This window comes from Coregonus clupeaformis, unplaced genomic scaffold (genome assembly GCF_020615455.1).
Source record: "Coregonus clupeaformis isolate EN_2021a unplaced genomic scaffold, ASM2061545v1 scaf1271, whole genome shotgun sequence".
Lineage (NCBI taxonomy): Eukaryota > Metazoa > Chordata > Actinopteri > Salmoniformes > Salmonidae > Coregonus > Coregonus clupeaformis.
In genome coordinates, this window is record NW_025534725.1 from 56,478 (window position 1) to 71,354 (window position 14,877).

The following is a 14,877-nucleotide window of genomic DNA, read 5'->3' on the forward strand; positions in this document are numbered from 1 at the left end:
ATGAAAAAGGAAAAGGGAATGAAAAACTCTGTGTCCATACAAATGTTTTTTTTCTAGTTTAACTCACCACACACCCTTGCCAGAGAATGTTTTCATTACTCAAGTCTTAATTCAAAGCATTCGATTTTCCCACAACTAGAAATGCCAAAATGTTTGAAGAGGGTGGAGTTATGCTGCACAATCAACTGAGTCAGGGTTTGACAAATACACTATGCATGGCACACCACATTTTTTGCCTTTTTCAGACCTCTCCCAGAAAATATTTCTTAACATAAATGTTGTTTTCTTTCCTAACATAAAAAATATACAATTTAACTTCCCCATCTATATATATATATAAATAAGCTTAAACACCAAGTGTAGGCAGACTTATAAAATACATTACTGTGAAATACTGATATATATATAACTGAAATCGGGTTTAAACTGGAATAAATACATTGGCCATTCTGTTTTGTTATTATGTGCTAGATTTTCAATCTCTAATGTTGTGGAAAGTGAGTCATTCCAGGACAGGTTGCTGAGACAGTCCCAAAAAGTTTGCTGGAATACTTTTACATTCCTCCATTTTCCATTTTCTGACCCAATACTAGCTTGTGATTTGAGACGATGGGGCTTGGAGAGGTATCCATTGTGATCCCTTGAGCCAGATTGGGGGGGGGAGCTCATTTGCATCTTATTACCCTAGCATGCGCCGGCCCATATAAAACTGGCGGCAGGCGGCCTTCACTCAAGACAGACGCACAATTCATGTTGAGGAAAGACGGAAGAAGGTGGCGGGGAAGTATGTTGGATCAGTGACAAATCTTTCCTTGGGATAGATCACGTCACACAAAAGCAACTTCCTACATTTGTTGCCCTCTTCGTTTCAACAGGGAACGAACTGTCAATTGTTGTTTAAAAAAACACTGGGATTATCACATTGTAACGGAATTTTGAGGACAGTTCAGCGCAGTTCCAATATCTCTTTTGGATTATTTTTTTGTTTCTTGGACATGAATGAAATCGACGTGGCAAACACCAGAAACTGATGTGAAGACCTCGTATGAGAAGAAACGTGCTCAATGATTAATTCACAGAACATGATTTGAAAGGAGGCATATTGAGTTTAAATTGAGCTGAGTCGCTCCAAGACTTTTTCCTATTTATTTATTTTTATTTATTTAATATGGGGCGCGCTATTCTTCTGACAGTTGCGGTTATGTTCGTCTTGATATGCAAGGTAAGACAACTACAAAACACAATTACCGTACTATTTAATTGATAACCATTTCAAGACATTACATCACATTGCCTATGTTAACGAATGTGTAATAAACAAAATGATTTCAACAGGGTTTTTGTTCAGGAGTTTTCGAACTGAAGTTGCAGGAGTTTTTGAACAAGAAAGGGGTTCAGGGCAACATGAACTGCTGCAAGGGAGGATTGACGTCGGTTTATCAGCAACAGTGTGAATGTAAAACGTTTTTCAGAATCTGTCTGAAACATTATCAGCCAAACGCATCACCAGAGCCACCTTGCAACTACGGCGGCGCTATAACGCCTGTTCTTGGATCAAACTCTTTCCAAGTTCCGGATGCCATGTCTGACAGTTCATTCACCAATCCCATCAGAATTAACTTCGGTTTCACATGGCCGGTGAGTACTCTGCCTTGGGTTAATTCATAAACAAGTCATTCATATAAACCTCTAGTCACGAGGTCTTTAAAAATCCGTGCGTACAAGTTGGTTCATTTATATAGAGTGGTCTATTAATGACTAAAAGTAAACCTAAACATGTTAGTATTGTATATGTTTGGATTATCGTCTCGAAATGTTATTTTACCTTCTAGTATAGAGAACATGTTCGATGGGTTTATCTCTCTCCCCATCTCCGTTGGCCACTTGTCTTATGATGCTATATGTTTGTGTCCTCAGGGGACGTTCTCGCTGATCATTGAAGCTCTGCACACCGACTCCAAAGACGATCTTTCTATAGGTAGGATCAACATATACTGTCCTACAGTTGTTTGGCTTTACGTGTTGTGATCTAGTCAAGGATAAATTACACATTTACACACATTTTGCTAAAGTTCCGTTCTTATTTCCATCTGTAGAAAACCCAGACCGTGTTATCAGCACAATGACCACTCAGAGACATCTGACGGTGGGAGATGACTGGTCTCAGGACCTGCACACTGGAGGAAGAACCGAGCTGAAGTACTCCTACCGCTTTGTCTGTGATGAACACTACTATGGCGATGGCTGCTCGGTCTTCTGCCGCCCACGAGACGATGCCTTCGGCCACTTCACCTGTGGAGAGCGTGGAGAGATTGTCTGTGACGCTGGGTGGAAAGGCCATTACTGCACAGAACGTAAGTGAACCTTGATGTTCATGTGTTTTTTTTTAAATCATAAAAGTATCACAAGTGTTCTGGGGAAATATTTTACTAAATATGATATAACATCGTTATTAATGTTTTACGCATAGGTACTTTTTGGGTCATGCCAAATAACATTATTATGGTAGATAAATAAAATTAACTTTTTATGTTAGGTGGCGTGGCTATAGACATTCGAAAATTGAGGCAACTTGTGCGAAAACACCACGCTCCCACACACGACCACTTTATTTATTCAAATCGGGCGCAGGAAAGTTTTCGGAATAATCTCACGCGTGCCATAAATTTACATGCTACGTCCGATTCGTTACTCTTGGAGTGGGTTGGCCGCTGATTGGCTGAGGCGGGTGAGGTATTGTTTGAAGTGGGCAGCTGCCGGGGAGAGTAGACAATGGAGCAGCTGTCGCGCACTGGCAACATACTCACCAGCTGTCCACTCTTATCTGCCCCAATCCGAGACATTAGGGGGAGTTGTGTGCACAGAATGAATAAAATAGTTTTGACCCACAGCGATGAAAAAAGGGGCCTGTACTGAAAGAGGGAGAGAGAGAGAGAGAGAGAGAGAGAGAGTTTGCTGTGTGCACCCTCCTATTGTCTCTATGTACTATGTTAAGCAGAATATTCTTCCACGGTGATAAGGAGATTGTGTTTTTTTGGTAAAACAGCTAATGGGTTTAGCTGCCCCCACTTTTAATGAATTTGTTCAGAATTAAGTGATACGTTTGTTTTCTCAAAGCCAAACTAAACAAAGAGCATATGTGTAAGACGTGTTTTTATGTTGCCATGGTTCTTACCCCGTGTTTGTCTTCTTTGTAGCTCTCTGCCTTCCAGGATGTGACGACGAACACGGATTTTGTGAGAAGCCTGGGGAGTGCAAGTAAGTCAGAGAAAAGACAACTATGATTTTCACGTATTAAAACACTTTCTCAGTTAATATTTTCAGAAATAATCTGTGACATTAAGAGAAACTTGAGTGGGTTTCTAACCAATGTGTTGTAATTATTGTGTGACAGGTGCAGAGTGGGTTTCAAAGGGCGGTACTGTGATGAGTGCATCCGTTACCCAGGCTGCCTCCATGGGACCTGCCAGCAGCCGTGGCAGTGCAACTGTCAGGAGGGGTGGGGAGGCCTCTTCTGTAACCAAGGTGAGTCCCACTGGAGAGAGAGAGAGGGAGGAGGAGAAAGAGAGAAAGAAAGAGGAGGAGGGGGGTGAGATGGGGATTTAGAGAGACGACACAAACAGAGACAAAGAGATAGTGTTGTGAGAGAAATGGTGAAGACGTGTAAGAAAAGTGTGAGAGTGACAGAAAGACATTATCTGTGCTGCTGCTGTTGTTGTTCTGCCATATGTTCCATTGGGACTAATGGACTAATCCACATGTGCTGCTTGTCCTCCTCCAGATCTGAACTACTGCACTCACCACAAGCCCTGTATGAATGGAGCCACTTGTAGCAACACTGGCCAGGGGAGCTACACCTGTTCCTGCAGACCGGGCTTCACTGGGGATGCTTGTGAGATTGAGGTCAACGAATGCGCCCTGAACCCCTGTCGAAATGGAGGAAGCTGCACTGTAAGTACTGTACAATTACATCATTGTGTTAAAATGTACACTAAATTACAACTAGGATTAGGAAGAGGAAGATGTGGGCAATCATGAATAGCACTGTTGTTGTGATGGTGATCTAATGCATTTTGGAGGAATGTATTTGTTAAGCTTATGTTTCAATCTTTTTCTCAAAGGATATGGAGAATACGCATACCTGTGCTTGCCCTCCTGGTTTCTACGGCAACACTTGCGAGCTGAGCGCCATGACTTGCGCCGATGGTCCCTGCTTCAACGAAGGCCGCTGTGCCGACAACCCTGATGGCGGATACTTCTGCCAGTGCCCCACCGGCTACGCTGGCTTCAACTGTGAGAAGAAGATTGACCACTGCACCTCCAGCCCATGCTCCAATGGTAAGGGCTAATTGAACAACTTACACAGATGTGGTTTCAGATTTCAATTTATGGACTTTTTTTATTTAACCAGTTACCTTTTGGGCTACAGTCTGCCCCCACACTCTTTCGGGCTACAGTCTGCCCCCACACTATTGACCACCCATTAATTCCCAATCTCTCTGCCTCTCACACTAGGTGCCCGCTGTGTGGATCTCGTCAACTCCTACCTGTGCCAGTGTCCCGATGGCTTCACAGGCATGAACTGCGACCACACCGGCAATGAGTGCTCCATCTACCCCTGCCAAAATGGTGGTACTTGCCAGGAGGGCCTTGACGGCTACACCTGCACCTGTCCCCCGGGCTACACGGGCCGCAACTGCAGTTCTCCCATAAACCGCTGTGAGCACAACCCCTGCCACAACAGCGCAACCTGCCACGAGAGGAACAACCGCTACGTGTGCGCCTGCGTGCCTGGCTACGGTGGTCGCAACTGCCAGTTCCTGCTCCCGGACCATGCAGCTATCCGAGGCTCGGAGATCCCCTGGATGGCGGTGGGGTCTGGGACAGCTCTGGTGCTGCTTCTGCTAGCAGGGTGCGCAGTGCTGGTTGGCTGCGTCCGCAACAAGGTGCAGCGCGGCAGCCAGGGCGACGCCACCGTTGGCGAAGGCGAGACCATAAACAACCTGACCAATAACTGTCACCGGAGTGATAAGGACCTGTCGGTAAGCGTCGTAGGGCTCGGGCCACAGCCAGGCATCAAGAACATCAACAAGAAAATGGACTTTGGAAGCGATGCCGACATGGACGGACCATCGCCGTCGTGTCGGAGCAGCTACAGGAGCCGCCAGCCGCCGGCGGATTATAACCTTGTGCACGAGGAGAAGTACGAGCAGGCGGCCAAAGAGTCGATGCTGAGCCTGGAGGCCTCGGCTTGCGAAGAGAAATGCCAAGCTCTGGACTCGAGTTTTGAGTATGAGGAGTGCAGAATTAAACGCAGCAAACATTTAAAAAGGTAAAGAACACTCAATAAGATAATAGATGCAATCATATAACATGAACAAATTAAATAAGGGTGGTCAAATTTGAATGTGTCAGATGACTAATATGGATCTTTGTCTATCTTCCAACAGTGACGCATCAGAAACTTCAAGAAATGAAAATAAACTTCCAGAAATGTCGGCATGTGCAGACACCAAGTACAAATCCGTGTTTGTCATGTCTGAGGAGAAGGATGAATGTATATTTGCAACTGAGGTGAGTTTGGGATACTCTTCACTTTGCCTCATTTATAATAGTTTGATAAAGTCACTACATTTCCCTAAGAGCTTTGTAAACAACAACTAATGTCCATTTTGTTTCTGTCTTTTCTCCATAGGTGTAACGCGAGCCACCAATAGGCTGTCCGTTGCTCATTTGCTCTATGGGAGAGTTTTTATACTCCTTAAAATGCTGCTCTAACCCTATGGGGGAGGTGTCCCGCCTTTAGACTGCTGCTGATACTGAGACGTTTAACTGATATTCAGAGTGAGCTGGTTCTCTACTGGAAAATAAGTGCAGGCAGATGAGGCCTGTGGGATAGGAATCGGTGGGGCAAAACCTTTTTACCTTTCAAAATAACCTCAAGCGAAATTTTTATATTGAGATCGAAAATGGACAGATAGAGGTGATGTACGATGTCTTCGGTTTCGGTTAGTGTTGTAACAGAAACGTTGGTTTGAAGTTTTTGCAACATTTGCACCCAGCCCTTTTCTTTAGCCCCACAAGCCGTTGCTGAGCGCATGAACTGCATCAAACGGTGGATGTTTGGCCATACTGGCCTGTCCTTCACAAGGCTGTTAACATGGATTCTGATCCCATCTCTAGACCTGTGAGGACTGTACTACGTATACTAGATCACTGTGTAAAACTGAAGTGCGTTGTTTCAAAGCCCTCCGAACCATTTATGACATTGTATTGATTGTTTTTGGAGATGAAAACTTTGTTTTAACATCTTTTATAGCTTTGATACGGATTTTGTCAATTTGTAAAAAATAAAAAATAAAAATAAGTTGTATGGTTTAAAAAAGACGTATGATTTAAAGTTGTATGATTTAATTTAATTTAATTTAAGGATTTTGTATTATTGTTATTTTTCATTATATTGTATATTTGCTATGTTTGTTACGATTATTTAAGTTGATTTTTTAATGCTGATATTTGCAAAGGCACTTCAGGTCAAGGAATTTGTTTTTTAAAGAAATGTTATTTAAAGTAAGAGGGATTGTACAACATGTTATTATTGTTACTGCCTCCGCTACTGTTTTTGAATGAATAAATATAATTGAAAGTACAACTTTTTTGTGTGTGACTGTGGTTTGTCAGCCCATGCCTAGCCTAAGCTAAGGGACCGTTCTTTGGGTTCTGTTAGCAAAGTTAATCAGTAACATCTGTTGTCTTCCCCTGGCTACCCCATGGTGGGCTATTCTATGCCGATGCTGTTGGCCACTGCCAGGAGTTGAAAGTGTTTCCGTGGAGACCAAGGGGGGCTATTCATAAAAAAACAATGTCCCCACACTAGATGTACTACTCCGATTTCTTCTCTGAAAGAACAAACCAGGTATACACAGATATAAAATGTAATACATCCTTATATGAATCTTTGGTTCAGAAAACGGACAAACACCCAGTCAATGTAACTTATCCAAATGTTTTTCTTGTTGAATATGCTTTATAATACATCTAAAATAATATTTGATGATATCTGTAGTCAAATTCTTCAAAAATAAGATTTTAGAATTTCCCCCATGGAATTACCCATTTTCAATTCTTTAAAATGTTTATATTTTCTACACGTTTGATTCCTTTGTTGCCCAGCGAAGAAAATCACATTTGTTTTTAGCCCAAAAAAGTTGGGACTCAATAAAGTAACTGTAAATTGTCAGCCCTAGGGTTGGCCTCTAAAGGGGGGATATACTACTACAGCCTGCCTCGTGGCATCATGGGAACAGACTTCAGCAGTAGACAATGATGGAATTGACAATGGGGCCACACAAAAGGCCACCCTTGGGAGAGCCTGTGTGTCCCTCAGCATGCTGGGAAAAAAGAGAGTAACAGGAACAGATGTTGTTGAGTAACAGATGCCTTCTGGCCAGAGTTCCGGCACTACCAGCCAGACCTTCAAAGGCTCGATCTGGAAAGAAACAGATTATCTATAGCGTTTAAGAAAAGCTAGCTTTTTATATTGTCTTTCATATAAATTGGTTAGGATCGAGGGGATGTAAACTTAACAGAAAACCTTGAAATTGGTCAGCAGAAAAATGTATTACTTGCTTTAATATGGGATAAAACCAAACCTAAAACAAAGAAGATATTTAAAAGTATTTTGATAAGAATAAATATGCTTGTTTTACCCCCCTATACCTTTTGGTCAAATAGTCAACTGTAGGACAACAAGTTGGCTTGTAGCCGTAAGACTTTATTTGGAGAAAGAAATGTTTCAAATGTTTCAAATCATGTTTTAAAATTCAATAAAGTCATTGAAGTAAAAGTACATGTAATTTTTCATAAAAAGTTATATCATGCCTTTTAGCTTTTCCATTCATAAAACATGTGGTATACATAGCATGATTGGTTCTTTATAAAATGACTTATTTTCTATTACATATTTGACTTGCAGTTATATTCAAATTTGCAGAAAAAATAACCATTTATCATCCCCTTCACAAAAAAAAAGCGGAATAAAAAAGGCTAAACAAATTACATCATTACAATAATGGGATGCGTTCTTCTGACATGGCTTTAAGCACACATAATACAGTACTGTACACAGGTCCACCTCAGACAAAATGTACTAGAACCATTTGAGTTGCTGAGGATATAACAATCTCTGGAACAGCCTAATCACCTATTTGTTCACAAGGGTTGGCCTGAACTATATGCAGCACAGATTTAACTGATCTATAAATCATGTCAACTTCCTATTAACAGGGCTTAAACAGATTTCCATTATTGAGATGAGTGAATCAGCAGAACAGTGCGTAGCTCAAGGAGATCATCATGATCAAGCAGAATGTTTCCTCATTGTGGGGGGACATTTTATGTTAAAGTTTATAGTGAGAACCAGAAGGGATCTTAAAGGGGTTTTGCTGGTCTCACTGGCTCAGTTGGCCTTTATGTCTAGTAGTCTATATACTGCATATCTAAAATCACCTTTAAGGTGGGAAGTTGGAAACAAAAAACAAAACATTTTATGTTCTCCATGATATACATTGGTAATCTTAGGGCAAATATATTTTTCTAAGGGCAAATATCTAGGGTAGGACAACATATAAAATTGAATTAAATTACACAATGTGCAAAAATGTATTGTGCATAGCGATCATTGTCAAATTGTAATAAATATTAATGTGGTAATCAAATCCACTCTGGGTGATTGTATTTCCTCATGATTTATTTAGTTACAATAAAAACATTTGAAAGTATTAAATGAAGTCGTTGGAGAAAAATGTTATAGTTCTCAGCAACAAACCTTCCCATTCATTGGCAAGTGCCCCAAAAGCACACATAATAACCACACATACACATGGATTAAAAAGCCTGATAAAAGTACAGATTTTCTCATTTATCCCAAAAAGTGTCAGTTATAGTAGAAAGATCCTTTTTTACTTTTTAAATTCATTACCTTGTTGTTTTCGTCTTCATCAATAAATCACAAATGAGCGACAAATAAACTCATTTCGACAATGTAAAGGAATTTATGTCTATTTTTCTTTAGTAAGGTTTTAAAAGGAAGGGATTTCATGTAGCTTTAGTTCCCACCTGTTTTTCTGTTTGATGTAGCTATTAAACGTGTGTAGCATAATACCTGTCTTTGGACTGCCGAGTTATTCTTTGAGGCATGTAAAACATGCTGAAACGTTTGTCACATTTCAAAATAAAAGTTGTGTCCTTAATTCATTTATTGTCTCTTCCTGTTTAGAGGTATATGATCCTGGGTCGTCCAGTGCATCCTGCATATAATAGTGTTCCTATGTCATCTTGATGTATTACGGTTACTCTCATTGATTAATTCGCTCTCTTCTTCATCACCCTGCACTCTTTTTCTAGCCGTGGCTTGTTCTCCTTGTTTGCTTTCTCTCCCCCTCCCCCTTTTCTGTCTCTCTCTTTCTCACCCCTCCTACATTTCCTCCCTTCAATCTCCTGCAATTAGTCTCCAACAGCTTTCTGCATCTCTCTCCCTTTTCCTCTCCTTTTCTTCCCCAATCCCAAACCAACTGTCTTCCCTTTTTTCCATCATTGGCAACTCCCTCTTGCATATCTGCAAGGGCTTCATGTGTAAGAAATATGGCACAAACTCCATCCAGGCTCCGATAGGTCTAGATGGAGCATCCACCATGTTGCTCATACCTAGCAATCCTCTCAGATCAGAAAAGGGCTCCTCGATAGGGGTGACAGATCAGTTTGGGATTGGGCCATCCTCCCCCTCGCTTTCCTTCTAGGAGGGTGGCCTGTGACTGGGCATGTTGGCCATGGTGCCGCCCATCCCAGGTGAGCCGCGCATGCCCGAGGGCCCTGCCAGGGCTGGAGGGCTGTGTTTGGGGGTCTGCTGGAGGCCCTGTCCCTGCCCTTGGCCCTGGGTGGCCCCGTGGTGGGCGTGTTGCAGTGCGTGGCGCTCCAGCAGGGTGCGGTGGGTGAAGGCCCGGTGGCACACGGTGCACTGGAAGGTGCGCTCGGCCCGGTGCGTGCGCATGTGCACGTTGAGTGAGCTCTTCTGTGTGAAGCGCTTGCCGCACACGGAGCACTGGAAGGCGCGCACGCCCGTGTGCACCACCATGTGCTTGAGGAGGTAGTCGCGCAGGGAGAAAGAGCGCCAGCAGATACTGCACTGATGAGGCTTTTGACCTGAGGCACACACAACAGAAAATAGGATATGTTAGTATGAAATGGGTATCAGAGTAGGACTATCTGTTATGTGGAGTTTTAACATGCGTATACAACGATCATAAACAGTAAATGTTTTAAAGGAAGTGATAGTAACTAGTATATATAGAAAGTGGTGGCCTACCGGAGTGTATGAACATGTGCTTGCTGTAGTTCTTCCTGGAACGTAACGATTTCCCACAGTGAGTGCAGTCGAATGACGTCTCAGATCCCTGGGAGGAAGGGGAGGGGCCTGGCGTTCCACAGGTTGACAAAACAGGGGTCATTGGTGCCGGGGGCGGAGCCTGTTGGCTGGGCTCCGTTCCTGCCATGCTGTCAATCACCATCGGCCCGCCCACAAAGAATGAGGCTGATGGCTGTGATTGGCTGACTGGGTACTGAAAAAGTAGCTGAAAGGGAAACAGGAATTGAAATAACCAACGGCTTTCATGATTAAAGTTTACGAATTGTTGCAATGACTATTTTAAAACGATGTTTCCGTTTGTAACTGACCTGGTTGTTGATGGACTGTGTGGAGGTAGGGGGAGACAGTGGCTTGTTTCCTCCTCCTCTGGGGTTGAAGGACATGGCCTGAGCCGTCTCATTCTGGGGCCAGAAAGCCTCGGGGGAGAAAACTCCAGGCTCATCATAGAACACACCCTCCTGTAAGACAGAGAGGCAAAATTCACTTATGAGTATTACCTAGCTTAATTAACCCTAACACATAACCTTGAAAAGTCCCTAAAACTGTGATAATGATGAAAGAATGAGTATAGAGACTTTTATCCAAAGCAATTTACAGATTCAGTACATGCAGGTTTTGAACCCACAACCGTGGTGTTTTTTGCCAGCACCATGCTCCAACAACAAGTTGCTGTCTAGGACAAGACAAGACTCACCTGGCCGAAGGTTGCCATGGATCCCTGTGTGCCCTCCTGCCCTTCAACTCGTCTTCCCTCCTCCAAGCCGAAGACCCCTCCATCCGGCTCCTGCACTCCTTCATCCTTCACCACCACTTCCTCTCCTACAAGAACCTAAGAGAAGGTAAAGAAAAATATAGAGTCAATTAGAGTATAGAGTCTAAAATTGGTGCTTCAAACTGTGGTGTATGGTCAGGAATTTGAAGACAGTAAAAAGACTATTATAAACTGGGTCGTTCGAGCCCTGAATGCTGATTGGCTGAAAGCCGTGGTATATCAGACCGTATACCATGGGTATGACAAAAAAACACTTGTTTACTGTTCTAATTATGTTGGAAACCAGTTTATAATAGCAATAAGGCACCTTGGGGGTTTGTAGTACATGGCCAATATACCACGGCTAAGGGGTGTATCCAGGCACTACGTGTTACGTCGTGCATAATAACAGCCCTTAGCTCTGGAATATTGGCCATATCCCACACCCCCTTATTGCTTAAATATCAAAGTACTATTTAGAACCTTAAAGGGTTTGAAGAACCCTTTTTGATTCCAGGGTTACATGTACTACATTGAATCCAAAAGGGTTCTACCTGGAACCAAAAATGGTTCTGCTATTGGGACAGCCGAAGAACCCTTTTGGAACCATTTTTTAGACAGAATTGGCTTAGGGACAATGTAACAACAACTAAAAAGAGGTGCTAGCTGGCGCCCCATCCAATACTTTAAAAAATGTATTTTACCCCCTTTTTCGTCATATCCAATTGGTAGACATCTTGTCCCATCGCTGCAACTCCCGTACGGACTCGGGAGAGGCAAAGGTCGAGAGCCGTGCGTCCTCCGAAACACAACCCCGCCAAGCCGCATTGCTTCTTGACACAATGCACGCTTAACCCGGAAGCCAGCCGCACCAATGTGTCGGAGGAAACACTGTACACCTGGCGACCGTGTCAGCGTGCATGCGCCCGGCCCGCCACAGGAGTCGCTAGAGCGCGATGGGACAAGGACAACCCGGCCGGCCCCAGACGACGCTGGGCCAATTGTGCGTCGCCTCATGGGTCTCCCGGTCGCGGCCGGCTGCGACACAGCCCGGTATCGAACCAGGATCTGTAGTAACGCAGCTAGCACTGCGATGTGGTGCCTTAGACCACTGTGCCACTCGGTAGGCCCTGCTCCATTCAAGACTTAACATGTTTAATGACCCATAGAAGGGGTGTTCACTGTTTAATCAGTCCATGGAACATTAACTAGGAGGATAGCCTAATTAAAGATTTCTGGACAGCAACTTCCTTTCAATTATGTTTATTGCTGACACATTCAGATCTATAGCTTAATTCCCAGCAATGACACAATGAGGGTAATTGCCATCTAGAAGTCCTGCTTTATTCACATTAGGATGTCTGGCTGCATATCTGCCTGCCTTATAACTGTAACCATGGGGATCTTACCTGAAGCCTGAGCGGCTGCCTCTGCTTGCGGCTGTGTCCTCCTGCCCCTCTGTCCCTGTCCACGTCTCTCCCTCTGTGATGTCCATCCATCTCCTCCTCCTCGCAGTATCTGTCCATCCCCACGAGCTCCTCCGAGAGGTCTGCCGCGTTGCTGCGGATACGGTCCTGGCCAATGCTGTCCACGCTGCTGACACCAGAGCTGCAGCCGACCGAGAGATTTCCTGAGCTTCCAGCATTGGCGCCGTTAGCGGTCGCCGCTAGCAGGTCCCTCAGCTTGTACCTCACGTCCTGAGTGCAACTTGAGTTCTTCATTAGGACTCCGCCGGCCCCTGAGCTCAGCCCGTCGGCCCCACACAGGGCCCCGGGGCTGCCCATGTCAGCTAGAGCCATCAGCCCCACCTGGTTAGCCTGCTCCAGGGCGCCTCCTGGGCCGCTCTCGCTAACATTAACGCTCAAGTTAGCTCCGCCCAGGCCTGTGACCATGTTGCTCGCCCCGCAGTCCCCCAAGGCGAAGTTCGAGAAGCTCTGGTAACCCCCACCAACGCTGACTCTGCCACCACCACCAATACAACCACTACCGCTCTCCCTCCCTTTACCCCCTCCCCGCTCCTCCTGCTTGGGCAGGACCCCACCTGTCATCCCCCCTCCTCCTCCTCCACCGCAACCTCCACTTGCTGCGGCTGCCGCCGCAGCAGCCACCTTCCTCTGGGATATGATCTGGGTGCACTCGTCAATGACTGTCTTAATCTGCAGGATGCTGGCGGCGGTGAGGATGCAGAGGGCCTGCGACTGCACCACCACCAGCGAGCCGCTGTACATAAAGTCCACCAGCTGCTTCACCGTCTCAGCGGGGACAAGCGGCGGCACCGAGATCTCCGAGTGGCCAAGCAGCAGCTTGTCCTGGAAGAAAGGGCTGCCAGCGGCCAGCACGCAGGCATGGGCACGCAGCGAGGCGTCGTGGATGCGCACCGTCACGTCGCAGAAGAGGCCTTCACGCCGCTGCGTCCGTAAAGCCTCCAGAACAGACTGGCTGGAGTTGTGCAGGTGGATGTAGTGCACAGTCTCTGTGCCCGCAGCCATGGCCTGAGGATGAGGGACGAGGTGGTGCCGGGAGAGTGCCTGTCGGTTCTGAGTCAGCTTGAAGGGGAGGGAAGGCAGGGAGGGAAGGGGGTACGGAGCATGGGCCACTGTGGGGCCGGGTGCCTCCCCTTAAACCCTCATGGGAATGCTTAGAGGTTGTATCCACTGTGCAGGTATTCTAGGATGTGTGAGGTTACCTGAGCGATGCACCTGCTTTGGTCGAGTGGGTTTCCTTGGCAGTCTGTCACCTCAAGCTCTCAGTCAACCCCGCTGGAAGCAAAGATAAAATGATGTATTCAACAGTTTTTTATGTGCTGTAACATAATATAACTGATCTAGCTAAATCCTTACAATATTCTGTTTCTATCCCACAGGTACAAAATGACATTTAATAGCAAATAAATAGCAGGTGGCTGTTTGTACTAAATGACCACAGGTAACATGCCTGATTGACCACGACAAGTGATTTATAAGGGCGGGAATAAGTGGGCCCGTGGGACAGACAACAGCGCATGCTAATAATTTTTTTGAAGAATTATCTGCATAGCTAGCTAGCTAAAGCCCTTGTTGTGTGGTTGAGTGACAGTGGAATGAGCGGTACGTGTTAATTGCAATAATGTCGATGATATAAATGCAATGCATCATGATATTATATTTCGTAGGACATAGCTATGTCAATAGGCCTATTTCAGACAAAAATATATATGCAACCAGACAGACAAATTACTTAAATTGTCACAGTAAATGCTACCATATGCTAGCTAGCTAATGTTATGTATGTTGACATTCTCCTTTACGAATTCAGTCTCGTGCGCACACAAACATCTTCGGTGTGCATTTGCATGAACAACTACAAGCATGTGGTTTGTAGAAAATGTATTGACATTACAATAAATTATAACCAAAGCTGACACCTACCACGGGCAATTAGCATGGCTAACTTGACTAGCTGGCCACTGGATGAAAATGGCAAGCTAGCTAGCTTCCTGGCTAGCACAGCCTTCTTGCAGAGGTCTTCGACCTATTTCGTCTATTCTACCTTATTTACATATCTGCAGTGTGCAGCGATAATAATAAGCGTGTTATTTTCAGATATTAATATGCATGCCTTTCTGTAAACAAATAGCTAACAGCTAGAATTAGCGCGCATCCCTCTAATATTTTACTGCAAGCACAGTGCCAGTGGCTGCACAGACTTTGTGCAGAATCAAACA

The 14,877-nt window shown here is 44.7% G+C and overlaps 2 protein-coding genes across 2 annotated transcripts; one reads left to right on the forward strand and one right to left on the reverse strand.

Annotated features, from left to right (window-relative positions):
• The first annotated feature begins 747 nt into the window (after window positions 1–747).
• On the forward strand, window positions 748–6,645 carry LOC123486566 (delta-like protein A). Its single transcript, XM_045217907.1, has 11 exons — window positions 748–1,222; window positions 1,336–1,638; window positions 1,918–1,978; window positions 2,097–2,354; window positions 3,198–3,258; window positions 3,395–3,525; window positions 3,782–3,951; window positions 4,122–4,338; window positions 4,516–5,332; window positions 5,451–5,574; window positions 5,696–6,645. Exons 1-11 carry the CDS (start codon window positions 1,169–1,171, stop codon window positions 5,699–5,701), a joined length of 2,202 nt encoding a protein of 733 aa, XP_045073842.1. The 5' UTR covers window positions 748–1,168; the 3' UTR covers window positions 5,702–6,645.
• A 2,944-nt stretch (window positions 6,646–9,589) lies between these two features.
• On the reverse strand, window positions 9,590–14,870 carry LOC123486570 (zinc finger and BTB domain-containing protein 20-like). The gene is made up of 6 exons (XM_045217912.1): window positions 14,582–14,870; window positions 12,584–13,933; window positions 11,118–11,252; window positions 10,732–10,881; window positions 10,364–10,628; window positions 9,590–10,200 (listed from the first exon to the last, which is right to left on the reverse strand). Exons 2-6 carry the CDS (start codon window positions 13,661–13,663, stop codon window positions 9,794–9,796), a joined length of 2,037 nt encoding a protein of 678 aa, XP_045073847.1. The 5' UTR covers window positions 13,664–13,933; window positions 14,582–14,870; the 3' UTR covers window positions 9,590–9,793.
• Window positions 14,871–14,877: the final 7 nt, after the last annotated feature.

Bases quoted from the DNA above. Each gene is read 5' to 3' on its own strand.
- LOC123486566 (XM_045217907.1), top strand. From the start codon at position 1,169: ATGGGGCGCGCTATTCTTCTGACAGTTGCGGTTATGTTCGTCTTGATA. The intron at 2,355-3,197 runs GTAAGTGAACCT...TCTTCTTTGTAG, and splicing joins AGGCCATTACTGCACAGAAC to CTCTCTGCCTTCCAGGATGT. The intron at 5,333-5,450 runs GTAAAGAACACT...ATCTTCCAACAG, and splicing joins CGCAGCAAACATTTAAAAAG to TGACGCATCAGAAACTTCAA.
- LOC123486570 (XM_045217912.1), bottom strand. From the start codon at position 13,663: ATGGCTGCGGGCACAGAGACTGTGCACTACATCCACCTGCACAACTCC. The intron at 10,882-11,117 runs GTGAGTCTTGTC...TCTGTCTTACAG, and splicing joins CCATGGCAACCTTCGGCCAG to GAGGGTGTGTTCTATGATGA. The intron at 10,201-10,363 runs GTAGGCCACCAC...TGTGTGCCTCAG, and splicing joins GCACATGTTCATACACTCCG to GTCAAAAGCCTCATCAGTGC.